The following is a 15,630-nucleotide window of genomic DNA, read 5'->3' as shown; positions in this document are numbered from 1 at the left end:
ATGGGGGGGGGGAGAATACAGGCTGGCATTTGATGGCAACAATATGCGCTGTAAAAGATGCGCGCATTTGAGGCGCGCCCATTCTACAATAAACACCCATTAGGAAGCACCCTAAAAATAGTTGTCAGTCTGGCCAGCATGAAATGGGAAGGGGCTTCTTATATGCGAGGGAGGGTAAAATACTCTAATGATGTCAAAAGCAATCCTAACTCTCATGTTTGACCTCGAATAGAGACAATGGTTCCCTGAATCCACTATTAACCTATTGCAATTAGAATTGTTAGTAATCAAAGTGCCTACTGTACTCTGCATGTATTTCAATGCAGTCACAGACTGTACGTTTTGCATTTCAGTCTTTAGGAGTGGCTTTCAGTAGAACATGCAGCTGCTGCCTATTCACAAGTGGTAGAGATCATGCATAGCCCCTATGGACCCAATGCCTATGTGATGCTTTACTGTAGTGATAAACAATCTCTAAACTGCACCAGAAGAAATGCAATTTTGTCCAAGTGAAGACAGATATCTTTGATGCTTTTCACACCAACAATTTATTATTAATAACTATACTAACTCAAACTATAGCAGGATTAAAATATCTTTATTTGGCATATAGCTATAAACATTTTAATATGGTTCACCAAAATTTAAAATGTCAAACATGAAAGCTCTCCAGCACTCAAATAGGTTATTGTTACACCACACTGGACTTCTGCTATTCAAACTCATCCTGCAAAGAGAATATTAGATGAATAAATTTTTTAAAAAATATATTCTAAGCATTTCTACAAAAAAAGTCCACTTCAACCAATAAACACCTAGATTAAGCAGCTGATGTGATTCCCACCCCCCCCCAAAAAAATACTGGGTTGTATCAACTTAAGTCATATGACACATTGAAATCAATGGATTTAAGTTAGTCATATGCTTTGATTTCAGAAGGTTTACTCTGAGTATGAGTTAGTTGGATAAATTCACTATTTGTATTTACTGACTAATTTTAATAATTGGATAAATAGGCATCAAGGGGGAATACATAAAATATAAGTACAATAAACTATAGTGAATAAAATGTGAAATACTCGATCCTGTGTTTGCTTCATATTGTTAATATAGGTGAGGACTCTTCTACAGGCAGTGACAAACACAACAGAAACACAGAAACACAGCAAGTACAAGATTCCAGCTTGCCGCCACCACAGGAAGTTGCAAAAACAGCTAAAATTTCAAGCTGACTGGTATGGCTGTAAAAAGTGGGCAGATCAGATTTTAGAATTATTAAAGAAATTGTTCAGCAGAGAATCAGCATGACTTTCTGTGTCCAGTGTGTTGGATTTAAGGTATAAGAATTGCACAGCAGCTGCCCACCTAGCCCCAGACACTTTGCTTACCTGTGATAATGAGTCTTCAACAACATAGCTAAATCGGGGAAATAATAACAGATCAGGTTCATAATCTGTGATGTGGTCCACCACTTTATGACTGCAATCCTATACATACTCGCTGGAGAGTCAATCTTGAATTCCAGATTGTGGATTGTGTTGTATGGAACATGCAACTGTGAACTACAGTCTGTCAATCCCTTTAAGGTTGTAGGAGTCTTCAGGACAATGAGGTAAAAGGTGGAAAGTGGGAGTGATAAGAGATGTCCTGTTCTTCTATTCAGGTCAGAGCACACTTGTGGCCATGTAAGGATTGGTGCAAAATCCTTAAGGCCTCAACATTTAACTAGTTTTGAATGCCCCACACCACAATAGCTACACTGTATCATCACATTATTGTCACTAAAGTTGCCTGTCCACAGCAACCATTCTTTGACCTGAATATGAAAGTCTCAGCAATTTTGCCATGCTAAGTCAGTGGGCAGCAACTTGTCCTTAAAATCCACCAAGGATAATCCTTGTCACCCTCACGGAAAATCCAAAGAGTTACTATTCGCAAAGTACTTGAATTATTTAGTGACCCCCTCGCTTCATTAATTTTAAATACACAGAGAATCAAATTAATGTTTTAAAGAATTAATTTTTCACTGTATGATACCTAGAGCCATCTTCTCCAGTCTGAGTTTCAACAGTTCTGTGGGATGGAATAGAAGCAAAATTAACCTTCAAGTTTTATCATGACTACAGCAGGAGGAAAGATTTAATCTTTCTTCCTCATATAGCACAGTCCCCAAATGAACAAGGGGTCAATCCTGCAGTTATAGTACAATCCCATACATATCAAACCAGAATAAGTCCTGTTGAGGCATACTATCAGGTAAATTGGTATAGGATTGCAGCCTATACCAATTTCATATCTGGCATGATTCTAAGCATTTCATTGTGGAAGTTTGTTACATATTCTTTACATCAAAAGAGTGCAGTTCATTGTCTTGGTTATTACTTACCAAGCCCTAAATAGCACGGGGTCAAGCTGCTTGACTGTCTCCTCTTATGTGAACTTTAAGATCTATCATTTAAGGTCAGCTGTTTTACCCATGTCTGGGTAAAACTTGGCTCCCTGGTGCCCTTGGCAAGGAGCTGTATCGGTGCTCCCCCGCTCTGTCCCTTGTGCCCTTGCCTGAGGAGCCTGTACGCCTCATCCGGCCACGCAAGGCAGCAAAGGAGTGGCCCTGGAAGTGTACAGGCAGGCGAGCAGACTGACTTCACTCTATGCCTGGGCCCTTGGCAGGAGCCAATCTAACCACCCCTGCCTCTTGCATGTGTTCTAAGACAAAACTGATGACCATATGCAAGAGGCCTTTCTCTGTGGTGGAACCTCATATGTGGAAATCCCTGCTCAATAAGTTAGGTTGTAGTCATATATTTATATTCCACCAGCATTGAAAACACTCTTTTTTAAAGCAATATGTTGTTGTTGGTTCTATGTTTGTTAGTTTGTTTGTTTGCTGTTCCTTATGCCTTTTTTTTTTTTTAGGGACGCGGGTGGCGCGGTGGGTAAAACCTCAGTGCCTAGGACTTGCCAATCATATGGTCGGCGGTTCGAATCCCCACGGCAGGGTGAGCTCCCGTCGTTCGGTCCCAGCTCCTGCCCACCTAGCAGTTCGAAAGCACCCTTAAGTGCAAGTAGATAAATAGGTACCGCTTACTAGTGGGAAGGTAAACAGCATTTTCGTGTGCTGCGTTGGTGCTGGCTCGCCAGAGCAGCTTCGTCACGCTGGCCACGTGACCCGGAAGTGTCCTCGGACAGCGCTGGCCCCTGGCCTCTTAAGCGAGATGGGCGCGCAACCCCAGAGTCGGTCACGACTGGCCCGTAGGGGCAGGGGTACCTTTACCTTTACGACATTTTTTTGCTGATGTTTTAATTTGATGAATTGTATCTTAACGGTTGAATCACTCTTGCTTTTGTACTTCTTAGCTGCTTTGACTGACTGCTTTTTGAAGGCAAAAAAGCAGGTGATACAATTCTGAAAATAATAAAAAATACTTGGCCTTTAGTGTCTCTATATTTACACTCTGAATAATTGTAGAGTAGCTGTTGGCAACCCCTCGTGTTTAGGTACTTCGAGGAACTGGCATTGGCAACAGAGGCCTCTTAAGAAACTTATTTTGATGTTATTGTTCATTAAACAAGAACTAATCAAATGAGATAAGTCAGTGTTTCCCAACCGGTGTTCCGCGGCACACTAGTGTGCCGCGAGACGTTGCCTGGTGTGCCGTGGGAGGGAGGCGGGCGAGTCGGGCGGCGGGAGCAAGGCTTGCGGACGGCAGCCGGCAGCGCGGAGCACGGCGCGCCCTTCGGAGGATGCCCCGTGCTCCGCGCTGGTGTCGGCAAGCCTTGCGCACCCGGGGGATCTCCCCCCGAGAGCGCAAGGCTTGCGGGCGGCAGCTGGCAGCGCGGAGCACGGGGCGCCCTTCGGAGGACGCCCCGTGCTCCGCGCTGGTGTCGGCCAGCCTTGCGCACCCGGGGGATCTCCCCCCGAGAGCGCAAGGCTTGCGGGAGGGAGCTGGCAGCGCGGAGCACGGGGCGCCCTTCGGAGGACGCCCCGTGCTCCGCGCTGGTGTCGGCAAGCCTTGCACACCCGGGGGATCTCCCCCCGAGAGCGCAAGGCTTGCGGGCGGCAGCTGGCAGCGCGGAGCACGGGGTGTCCTTCGGAGGACGCCCCGTGCTCCGCGCTGGTGTTGGCAAGCCTTGCGCACCCGGGGGATCTCCCCCCGAGAGCGCAAGGCTTGCGGGCGGAAGCCGGGAGCACGGGGCGCCCTTTGGAGGACGCCCCGTGCTCCACGCTGCTGTTGGCCAGCCTTGCGCACCCGGGGGATCTCCCCCGAGAGCGCAAGGCTTGCGGGCGGCAGCTGGCAGCGCGGAGCATGGGGCGCCCTTCGGAGGACGCCCCGTGCTCCGCACTCGTGTTGGCAAGCCTTGCGCACCCGGGGGGCGCGTGGGGCACCCTGAAACAGAGGGTTCCCCATGCTGCGGACTGTAGCCTGCCGCCCGACGCGCGGGGCGCCCTGAAGCAGAGCGCCCCTTGCGCCAGGCAGACATGGGCCAGCCCCTTAAGCTCGGGGGACAGCGGGGAGGCGCAGCACCACCATCCCACTGTTCCCCGACCTGGTTTGGGGGGGGGAAATAAAGGGAAAAAAATTTCCTTTATTCCCCCCCCCCAAAAAAGTAGGTGCGTCCTATTTCATAATAAAGTAATTATAAAATACTTTCTTTGTGTTTATTTGATGCCTATTAAAGAGAGTTACTTTATATATAGTCAATATAGGCACACAGTTAATTTTTTAAACATTTTCTAATGGTGGTGTGCCTCAAGATTTTTTTCATGAAACAAGTGTGCCTTTGCCCAAAAAAGGTTGGGAAACACTGAGATAAGTAATTGTTATAGCAATTGGCTACATAAAATGCCTCAAGAAGCTGGTAAGCACTGATGTCAGTCAGCCAAAAACAAATAAATGTAGTGATTCTGTATCCCACATAGTCATAAATGTCCATCTACTTCATAGGAGAATGTGAAACTGCATGTACCCTGCCATTACCTGGAATGGTGTTTAAATAGAAGCTGTATTATTTTCAGGTTCCTTAACCATTCCCTTTTAGTTAATAAATATTCCAGTAGAATATGCTAGTGCATTTGTACATACACACTCTGCACTATGCGAAAGTGGCAAATGCGTAGCATGCTTCTAAACAGGGATCATCTTATTCTTCTTAGTCAAACTAGCATTAATTCCTTGGGAAAACTCCACCAGGGATATGCCTCTCACATTCAAGCAATTCCAAACGAATTAAATTATGCAGTTGCCCTTACCTCTTCTCCAGCACAAAAGCACCCTCTGTCTGAGTGCTGTGGATATTCAAATGAAAATTTTATCATTTAAAAAGTCACAGATATTGATTTACATGTAAAAAATAGAAGATAGGTTATTCAGGTACATAGTTCAAGGTGAAAAGAGCTCAAAGGGAAAAGGCATCTTCTAATTAAAACTGTGTTTCAATTAGGCACATATGAAAAATATGTCCACAGACAAGTGAGAACTCACGGAATTTTTTTATATAGTCTTATGCTAAGCAGTGTGGCTGCAGAATTTTAGCTAAAATAACTGAATTTTAAAGAAAATATATTATCCAACTTCATACACAGTCAATCACTTAGAACAACTTTCTATAAGTAGACAATGGGGTGAAAAAGTCAAGCCCTCACCTGGCATGTTTTCTAGGTTCACTTAGAATTCTTTTATCTGTAAAATTGAATATTATATTATACACAGGCACATCTGGGAATCTTTCAATATCTCTTTGCTTGGTCTAACAGTCTAAAACTTGCTGTATCAGTCAGCAAGTGCATAAGATGGAGGATACTTCTAGCATCTAACATTAGAAAAGATGGAAAGAATTCCAGGGATCTTAACCAGTGCCAAAGACTTTATTTTATTTATTAAATTTGTTAGTCACTTTATCTTGCCCTAGACAAGATATATAATGGCGGCACCAAGCAAGCCTCCTTGAGGAAAGCATTCCACAGACAGGAAGCCACTGCAGTAAACGATCATTCTTGTGTTGCCACCTTCTGGACCTCTTGTGGAGGGACACATAAGGAACATCCTCAGAGGATGATCACAGGGTCCAGGTTGGCTCATATGGGGAGTCCTTGAGGTATTGCGGTCCTGAGCCATTTAAGGCCTTATAAGTCAAAGGCCTTATAAGTCATAACCAACACTCTGAACTGGGCCTAGAAAGTAACTGATGCCCAGTGCAGTCAGGCTAGGATTGGTGTTATATGTTCAAACTGTGTTGCCACTGGCTACTGAATTCTGCACCAGCTGCAGTTTTAAACTGTCTTCAGAAGCAGCCCCACATATAACACATTGCAATGATCTAACCTAGAGATTACCAGAACATAAAATTTAGGCTACCCCTGTCCCGATAGGGACAAAGCTGGGATACCAGCTAAAGCTGTGGAAGGCACTGCTCGCCACTGAGGCCACCTGGGTCTCAAGTGACAGCAATGGATCCAGACGTACCTCTAACCTGCATACCTGCTCCTTCAGAGGGACTGTTTAGGAAAACTTTCAATGTGTGATGTTTTATTCTGTTTTTAATCTGTTGGGAGCCACCCAGAGTGGCTGGGGAGGACCAGCCGGATGGGTGGGGGTATAAATAAATAAATTATTATTATTACTACTACTACTACTACTGTATCTCACTGTAGTTCAAAATCAAGGTTTAGCCTTCAATATCATATGAAGGTTCAGTTTGAAGTTCCCCTCTTATTGCTGATTACAATGGGTCAAAATATTTAGTACAGTAATGTGAAATTTTGGCACCTTACACAGTAGGATTACTAGGAAGGGCATACAGACTAACATAAAAATAAGCAGATGTATAATAAACATCAATGTCCTTTACAGTCACTAAAACAACATACCTTGGCTATTGAGAAGCTCAGACTCTTCATACTAAAAAAGAAAGACACAATCTAACTGATATTTCAGCAAACCAAGCAAAACGTCTTTATAATGGAAAGTGTAATGGAAAGTGATATATGACATGTCACAACCCCAATCTTTCCAATCCTACTTTTATTTGTTTATTAGATTGTGGAAGGGTTTTGTTTTTTTGCAGGACACCCTTCAGTAAGAAATCATACACATACAAAATTATTAGTGATAAAAATATCACTATCCACACATACACAAAGCAGAACAACATAGGGAAAAAAATCAGCATAAAAATTCAGCAGAGAACATATAATAAGCCAAGAATGAATGTTGCATTTGGAGAAATAAACTTCAAAACATTTTCTAATACTGTATCTGTAAAGAGCAACAAATGTATATAATTCATGGCCAGGGCTTCTGCCATTCTCTAGATTCAACAAGCTAAAAGTATTCATGATTAAGTACTATGGAAAGTCCATAGTTATTATTACTTTCTCCCTTGCTTTTTAATGGGTTTCTTTAGCTAGATTGGGCCAGTCTATTGGCTGTATCCAATGCTACAGCTCCAGTGGGGCCAGGAATTTTCATGTAAACAAAGGAACCTTCTTTCCCTTTCCTGCCCTCTGTGCACTCTCAAAATTGGGTTGGGAGACCTTCTAGAGCAGATTTGCGGAGAGGGACAAGGGGAGAAGAGCAAACAGAAATCCTATTGAATCAATGAACTCTGATGGCACAGCAATGGATACAACCCAATGACTTGATAACCCAATTGACCAGATATCACTTTTTCAGAAGTGCATATACCACCCCTGAAGTAATTTATACTCACCCAGAAGTTTGTGACATTCAAGTAATTTGATATCTCACCCGAAAGCCTCTCAATCTCACTTTGAAAGTAAATCAGAATACAAACACAAATTCATATCCATATGTTTACATTTAAATGCTACTCTTTATCATGTGAAGGATGCTAACCAAAATGGTTAGCAAATATAAAATGTGCATTCACAAGCTGCTAGCCTAATGATGGAGGCTGACAGACCACAAGCCCATGAATGTGTGCATGTGTGTGTGATCTTTCTGTTCCGAAATGCACAGAAGTTATATGATGCTGTTAATTGTCAGTGTTATCCCACACAGTTCCATACATTTCCCTGTCACATATCTTATCACAAAAAATCCAGAGTATTTTTTTGGGGGGGGGATGTGGTTGTTGTGCAAGAATGCTAAATTTACTTCAATTGTGCAACCTAAATTTCCAGGTGTATTGAATCATATCCATAAAATTGTGGAAGTTTAGATACAACCACAGTCTGTTGTTTAAAATGTTGTGTTAACATATCATGTCTTACTTTTCATATTCTTCTTTCTTTAGGGCCCAATCTAAGAAGAAAGAAAAATATAATTCTGCTCCTTGCAAGTGGAATTTTAGTTGCTATTTTAAGATAAAAGTACCCTCTCCCAACATGGTATTGCAATAATCACTACAAATCTTACCTGTTCTCTTACCCACAAACCCCCTACTCTTTGAAACCTACTTACTTGCTTGAATATATCTTCATCCTTATCGCCTTATTGCCTATCACAAAATAAAATATGCTGCGTCTCTAAGAATGCTCCTCAATGGGTTTACTTTTGTAAATACATACCTTTTGTTTTATAACGCAACCGGGAGTTCTAATGTGGAAAAGAATTAGAACAGTATTAGATCAAAATATTTACATACTATTTTATCTATTTTAAGCCACTTCCTTTAAGAGGAAAATCTCACCAAGGCCACATACAACTAAAATACAATACAGTAGAACAAAATAATTAACCACTAAAAAATCAACAAGCATCCCATCCCACAAAGTACAGTAAATAACTACAACAAAAGCCATCCACAGATCACAACTCAAGAAAAAGCAGACAAAACCAAGTGGGTCTGGGGACCTTCCTGAACTCCTGAAGTGATCAGCTAGTAAATAATTTCAGCAATGTGGGTCACAGCATAAAAGACCCTTTCCCTCATGCTTACAAACCTAATTGCTCTCAGAGGTGTGTGGGTAAGAATATCAAAATACATGCAGACTGGTATGCGGGGAGGAAATCCTTCAGATAACTTGGACACAATTCATTTTGGGCTTTAATGGTTAAAACAGAACTCTAAATTGAGCTCCTAAACACACCAGCAATTAGTGCAACTAGTACAGTATTGGTATCACATGATCCATTTTGTATCAGCTGAAGTTTCCGAAATGTATTTTAAGGCAGCTCTACACAGAGTGCATTGCAGTAGTCCAGCCAGAACACGGCTAGCACATGGATAACCAAGATAATGTCTAACCTCTCCAGATAAAACTGCAGTTAGCAAACCAGCCTAAGCTAAAAAAAGCACTCCTGGCTACCACCACCAGCTAACCTTAACCTGTTAGTGCTGAGTTCAAGAGAACTACCAAACTACACACTTGGTCTTTAAAGGAGACTGCAACCCCATCAAAGATAAACTGTAAACCTCAATCCAGAGCAGTCAGTTTCACTACCAAAATACCTCCATTTTACCTGGATGCAGTCTCAGGTCAGAGCCAGCTCACCCACAAGGCACCCCTCATGCCCCATTGCTTCTGCCAGCAGCAGAGAAGTGGTGCTGGCATTGGAGCCAATTTATGTCGAAATGATGCTATACAACCCAGGTAAGGGATGCTTCAGTGAGGTGGTGTGGCGGCAGTAGGATGGGGAGGCACTTCCAGTTTTGCCTCAAGCTGCAAAATGGGACACGCCATCCCGCCTCAGGTTGTTTGCCCTCATCCCCACCAAAACTGCTTCCAGAAACCCATTCAAGAGCTCAGCAGGCCTCCTGGGATTGGAAGATAGAAATGAGATGCAGAGCTGGGTGTCATCCACATACTGATGACACTTCAAACCTCTAGATGACTTCCTGCAACAGTTAAAAAAGCATCAGCATTGCGGCTCCTCAATAGGCATGGAGTGGAACAGTAGCTCCCCAACACCACCTTCTATGGCTGCTTATCCAGGAAGGACTGGAAGAATAACATGCATCCTAAATTCAACCCATATAAACAACTTAGAAGGATGACATCTTCAATGACTTCAAGTGTTACTGAGAGGTCCAAAAGAACTAACAGGGTAGCACTTTCTGCATCTATTTCCCAGCAGAAGTCATCCACCAGCATGACCAAATCTGCTTCCATCCCCAAAGCAGACTGGAATAATCCAAAACTACCAGAAGCCGAGAAGCCACATGCTCCAACAACTTGCCCAAAACCAGAAGATTTGAGATATAGGATATATTTCCTCTTAGATCAGGGGTTCCAAAACTGTGGTCCATGGACCATCAGTAATCCACAAGCTTCATTCAGGTGGTGTGTGGCATGTTAATTAATTTGTAGTTGAAAACAGTACGTGGCACGTTGATTGCATAACATATTCATTTTTATTTTTAATTGATTTCAATTTTTCGATTGTATGGAATTCAAATTGTAATACACTAAAATACAATATGTAAGAAATAAAAGCAATTAACATGCAATTAAAAATCAGACAGCACTTGGCACAGTGTATTACAATGGCTACAACAGGCAGAAATGTCATTAAGTGGTCTGCCAAGTACCTCAGCTATTTCCAAGAGGTCTGTTGGGTGGGGTATTGGGAACTACTGCCTTAGATCCTATGAATTGGCATAAATTACCTCTGTTGCTAATATTTAATTCAGAACTCAAGCAAGGGATTATTTCTGGCCACCAAGAGTAAAGTTCTGATTGAAACAACCTCCCCCAACCCTGGCACCGAAGCATAAGAACAGGCTTTAAGCCATTCATAAAATGTATATAAAATGTCAGATAGGTACCGCATTTTTTAGCTTCCTATTTTCTGTTCTCAGAGCATCAATCTCCTGGACCTAAACAAACAAACAAAAACACAACCAAACAAAACATTATTGTTGCAGTCCAAGTAACATATCTCAAAGCTCAGGTTTGCTTTTCTCAGATAATTGTAATTCCAAAGGCTTTAATGGTTGCTCTTTGCTTTATACGTGGAATTTGGCAGTTCCAGACTTGCTTCTGACATATCACAATTCTGAGAAACATCCACTGCTTAGGCTTTCAACTGATATATAGGTACATGTGGCCAAGCACGTAGATTATTATTTATTAAATATTTTTATTTTTTTAAATTAAATTCTGAAAAAGTTGTGGAATAATTTAGGTTGCAACACTAACCCCCCTTACTTGGGAGTTAGCTCCATTTAATTCAACAGGACTTGCTTGTGAGTAGACACGGTTAGGATTGCTTTAAGTAGCAATGTTGCTTTAGTATTGGCCATAGTCTTCCAAAACAGACACAATCCACTTCCCCAAAAGTCCAAATTTTATGGCACCTTTAAAATGTGGCCCACTGACACTTTACCTCAAGGAAGCTATAGGCAACTCCAAGGGCTCAGTTTGAGCCAGGAATGATGAGCACACAGGCCTAGACTACCGTATGTGGTGCAATAATAGTATCTCAGAGTATACGCCAAACGTATTGCGCTAATAATGTGGTAACTGTATGTACAGTAAAAGCCAGTGGGTGAAAGTTCTTGGCAGAATCTACATTTTGAAAAGAGATGTAAGTGGGCTTTACCAACTATTTCAAAGACGACACTCTCTAGGTTGTATCCAGTGTTACTTTTACTCAGAGTAGACCCACTGAAATTAACAGACATTATTAACTTAGGCATTTACTCTGAGCAGATACAACCCTCTCTCACACAACACAAAGACACGGGGAAAATTAAAGAGCACCCATAAAATTAAGCATTGCTCCATAAGACATTCCTTATCTGCATATACACAGTTTTCATTTTCATGGGCAAGATTTGTTTCATAAATTACTTACAGATTGGCTGCTGTCCAAAAAGGTGCAGATTTCATGTACAAGCCTCTTTCTCTGGTCCTTGTTTTTTCTTAAATAAAAAAAAATCCATTTTTATAATGAATTTTAATTTACATACAATTTAATTTTTAAAAGTCACATCAATCTTTCAAATGGGAGTACTTACAAAATCTGCAGATAGGTTTCATTTTTCACTAGCATCTGCTCACTATTTTCTATGGTTAAACATGCAGAGATGGTAGGTTATACTATCACAAACAGGTAATTAGAGACAAATATATTTGTGTCTGTACTACTTGCTTACATAAGTTAGTTCATCACTGCATCTGAATATAATACTGAATATATTAACCCCCACTCAGATCTGTGAGATAGAGTGGAGTTTACAAGATAAAAACATTTAAGAATATCAGTGAGGGCAAAGTGCTAATAAAGAATTATATTTGTGGGAATGGTGGCAAAATGTCACGGAAGGAGGCCAGGATGTTAAGAAACAGTTGCAGAATCTTGATGATTAGCATGATGAGAAATTACCAGCATGAATCAGACCATTTTATGCCAAATACAATTGAAATTCAGAAGCTCTGCTTGCAGAAAATTGCAAAGGGACGTGCTCGGTTTGATACACAATACTTACTGTGGGGGGAAGAATGTTGTCTATTTGATTAATTCTGTTGTAGATTGTATTTCACTTTATCGTATCTGCTAGTTTTGATACTAATTGCTTTGACATTTTCAAATAATAACACACACACACCTTAGCAATTTTATGGAACCAGGTCATATGGATCATTTTGCAAGTTCCTTTGGAACATGATTGTTCAATGTTACATTTATTTCTGTGAAAAATTTATGGACCACCATTAAGAAGAGATTCTAGGGCAGTTTACATACAGAGCACCCTTTCCTTAAATTATCATATCTGGAAGAACCAACACTTGGAATACATTTCCACTCACTATTAGGATCAATAGATTTTAAAATAGGAAGACAGATTGCAGGATGGACCTTTATAGCTGAGCTGCAATTATCCCTCATCTCCAGAGACTGTACAGTGCGGCCCATCATTTGCAGAAGTAGCATGTGATACTGCCTTAGATTGTTCTACTTCAAAATGCAGGAAAATGACAAAAATCTGATCATTTCCCTGCATAAAGCATACATGGAATGTTTTATGGCTAGGCTAAAACTTTGGTCCCTAATGCACTAGTTTTTCACATGGAGTGAGGTGCTAACATGGGGTATCATTCAAATCTGTATCGCAAATGGTTCCACTCAGAATAGACTTTCAGAATGTGCTCTTTCTCTACATCTTGTGAAATTGGGTCATAGAGGTAAAAAGTGTCTGATATTAATAAAGGTAAAGGTAAAGGTACCCCTGCCCGTACGGGCCAGTCTTGACAGACTCTGGGGTTGTGCGCCCATCTCACTTAAGAGGCCAGCGCTGTCCGAAGACACTTCCGGGTCACGTGGCCAGCGTGACATCGCTGCTCTGGCGAGTCAGAGCCGCACACGGAAACGCCATTTACCTTCCCGCTGGTAAGCGGTCCCTATTTATCTACTTGCACCCGGAGGTGCTTTCGAACTGCTAGGTTGGCAGGCGCTGGGACCGAGCAGCGGGAGCGCACCCCGCCGCAGGGATTCGAACCGCCGACCTTTCGATCGGCAAGTCCTAGGCGCTGAGGCTTTAACCCACAGCGCCACCTGAAACCCCAATTGTGAATGACTTTGAGACACCTAGTTAACCACCATTAGCAGCCTTGCTATTGTGCTGCTGTTGCGTTAATAGATCACTGCCATGGGCCAGTATGTTCTAAAGGCAATATTTTCAGATAGACTTATAATTCCTTATCACTCAGTCAAATTTATTTTCTAAAAACTATTGATCATCACAAAAATACAGTGTTGAGGTACATTTTAGCATAACCAGTCCCTAGCACACTGGAACCCATGCTGTAAAATGAAATTTTGTTTAACCTGTTGGGCTCTTAAAGGAAATGTAGAAACCTTCTATGTAGTATATCCATCAGGAAGTGCAATTTTTCTTCCTACCATTCAAAACGGAAATTCTGAAGATTCACATTGAGAAATCTATCCCTAGGACAATTATGCATGGAGTAATAAATACATACTTAACAGTATTTTCCACCTCTCCCTGGCCACAAATACCGTACATAAAGAGGACAGCTCGGGGTGCCCTGCACACAGTGCGTCTTCCAAATAATATCTCTTTTACAGAAATCCTTCACAATACCTTGCAACAGGCTTAAGGGTTAGCCAAGGGGAGCTTTAAAAGATGCCTATAAATGAGAAGATATCATACATACAAATAAAATAGCTCTTAAAATTATTGCCAGAGCTGTTAATCAGCTAGCAAAACACTCACCACAGTACAATTCTATATTGATAAACACTCTTTGCAGATATTATCTGATACTAAAAGCATTAAATAAGTCTGTCTTACCTTGTTTCTCAAGTAGTGGCATTTTAAAAGAAAAACCTGGAACCAGGAATAAACATGAAGCCATCAGATCAAACCTGATAAGACACAACCTACAGCTAAAGACTATTATTGTTCACACATCTTGCAATCCTTAAAATGCTTGCAAGATGTGTGGGAGCATCAATACCCTAATTTATATATAGTCAAGACAAATTATTAACTGCACTTGGGGGTGGAATAGCAACTTTATAACTAATCTGAACAATTGGCAGTGAGCAACAAAGAAGAAACAGAATGTTTCAGATGTACAGAATCCAGATTAGATACCAGATAACATTGTCTCTGTATATGGTGATACAATTACAAAAAGGTCACAGCCCCATGCACTCTGCAAATTAATCTGGAATAAATCCCTCTCCCCTCATTTACAATCACTAATTTCGGTTGTGAACTGCCCTGAGATCTACTGATGAAGGGAGGTATACAAATTTTATAAACAAATAAACCCCTATTTCACCATAAATAAGCATGCATCAAAAGTCAGGGGGAGGAGAGAACCTTGCCTTAAATTTAGTATAATGTTTTGTCACTTATAACAATAATTACATTATATATACACTCCACCCACCAGGCTGAGTTGCCCCAACCACTCTTCATGCCGGCTGCCTTGGAGGCCTGTTGGCAGGTGGAAAGTTGGGGCTGAAACCTTTTAAATCCATAAAGGTGGAGGTGAATTGAATGAGGCATGATATGCCCTTCTCCCCAGGTCCAGAAAAGTGAGGGCAGAATCATTTCAGGGTGTTTTCTTCTTTTGGGGGCGGGTGTACGTAAAAATGCAGCCCCATTTAGCCCTAAGGATTTCACCCCGCCTTTTAAAAAATATACATATATATTTATTAAGTTTTCCATTTTAACAATCCAACAAAATCCACATTAAAACATTCCAAATTATAATACAATTAAAAAGCCAAATTTTATGCCAAATTCTATATCTTTGGGTGACTTCCCATGCTCTGAAGTTCGGGTGGTGATGATCTCATATTGTACTGCATTCCTTAATGGATTTTACCCAATTTTTCCCCTAAACAAGCCCATATAGAGAAAGATAATAAGGGGAAATCCATGCGTTATAATAACAATAATAAATTTCCTCTCACCCTCCATATCCCCCCTACCACCCTCTATTTCGAAAGCTCTCGCTGCCTTTCTGAAAGTGTCTTGTAAAATAAAATAAGGCGACCATAAAAATAAATAAAGGGACCATGAGGTGGAAGAGCGCGCATTAGCTGCTGCTATTATTTCCTTCCACCCACCCGGACAGCGTCTCGCTCTCTCTTTGCCCCGCCCACCAGCCACTCCACGGCGCCTTCCCGCGCTTCTCATGCCAGAGGTGCGCATGCGCGCGGGGCGGAGCAGGCCCAGGCGAGC

General features: G+C 41.6%; 1 protein-coding gene across 3 annotated transcripts; it reads right to left on the bottom strand.

Annotated features, from left to right (window-relative positions):
* Positions 1–581: 581 nt before the first annotated feature.
* On the bottom strand, positions 582–15,627 carry LOC309353783 (uncharacterized protein). 3 transcript variants are annotated; one of them, XM_081883453.1, is made up of 14 exons: positions 15,516–15,627; positions 14,224–14,259; positions 11,926–11,974; positions 11,763–11,829; positions 10,732–10,782; positions 8,531–8,558; positions 8,234–8,264; positions 7,711–7,768; positions 6,869–6,899; positions 5,645–5,681; positions 5,252–5,287; positions 2,038–2,073; positions 1,389–1,416; positions 582–727 (listed from the first exon to the last, which is right to left on the bottom strand). In XM_081883453.1, exons 1-14 carry the CDS (start codon positions 15,598–15,600, stop codon positions 713–715), a joined length of 588 nt encoding a protein of 195 aa, XP_081739579.1. In that variant the 5' UTR covers positions 15,601–15,627; the 3' UTR covers positions 582–712. The 3 variants fall into 3 exon arrangements, with proteins under 3 accessions (XP_081739579.1, XP_081739577.1, XP_081739578.1); XM_081883451.1 differs by having other exon boundaries at positions 15,360–15,524; XM_081883452.1 differs by lacking the exon at positions 15,516–15,627 and adding an exon at positions 14,831–14,874 and having other exon boundaries at positions 14,224–14,297.
* Positions 15,628–15,630: the final 3 nt, after the last annotated feature.

Source organism: Podarcis melisellensis (genome assembly GCF_964234715.1).
Source record: "Podarcis melisellensis genome assembly, chromosome: 12".
In the NCBI taxonomy this organism is placed as follows: Eukaryota; Metazoa; Chordata; class Lepidosauria; order Squamata; family Lacertidae; genus Podarcis; species Podarcis melisellensis.
This window is presented reverse-complemented; position numbering and strand designations above follow the sequence as displayed.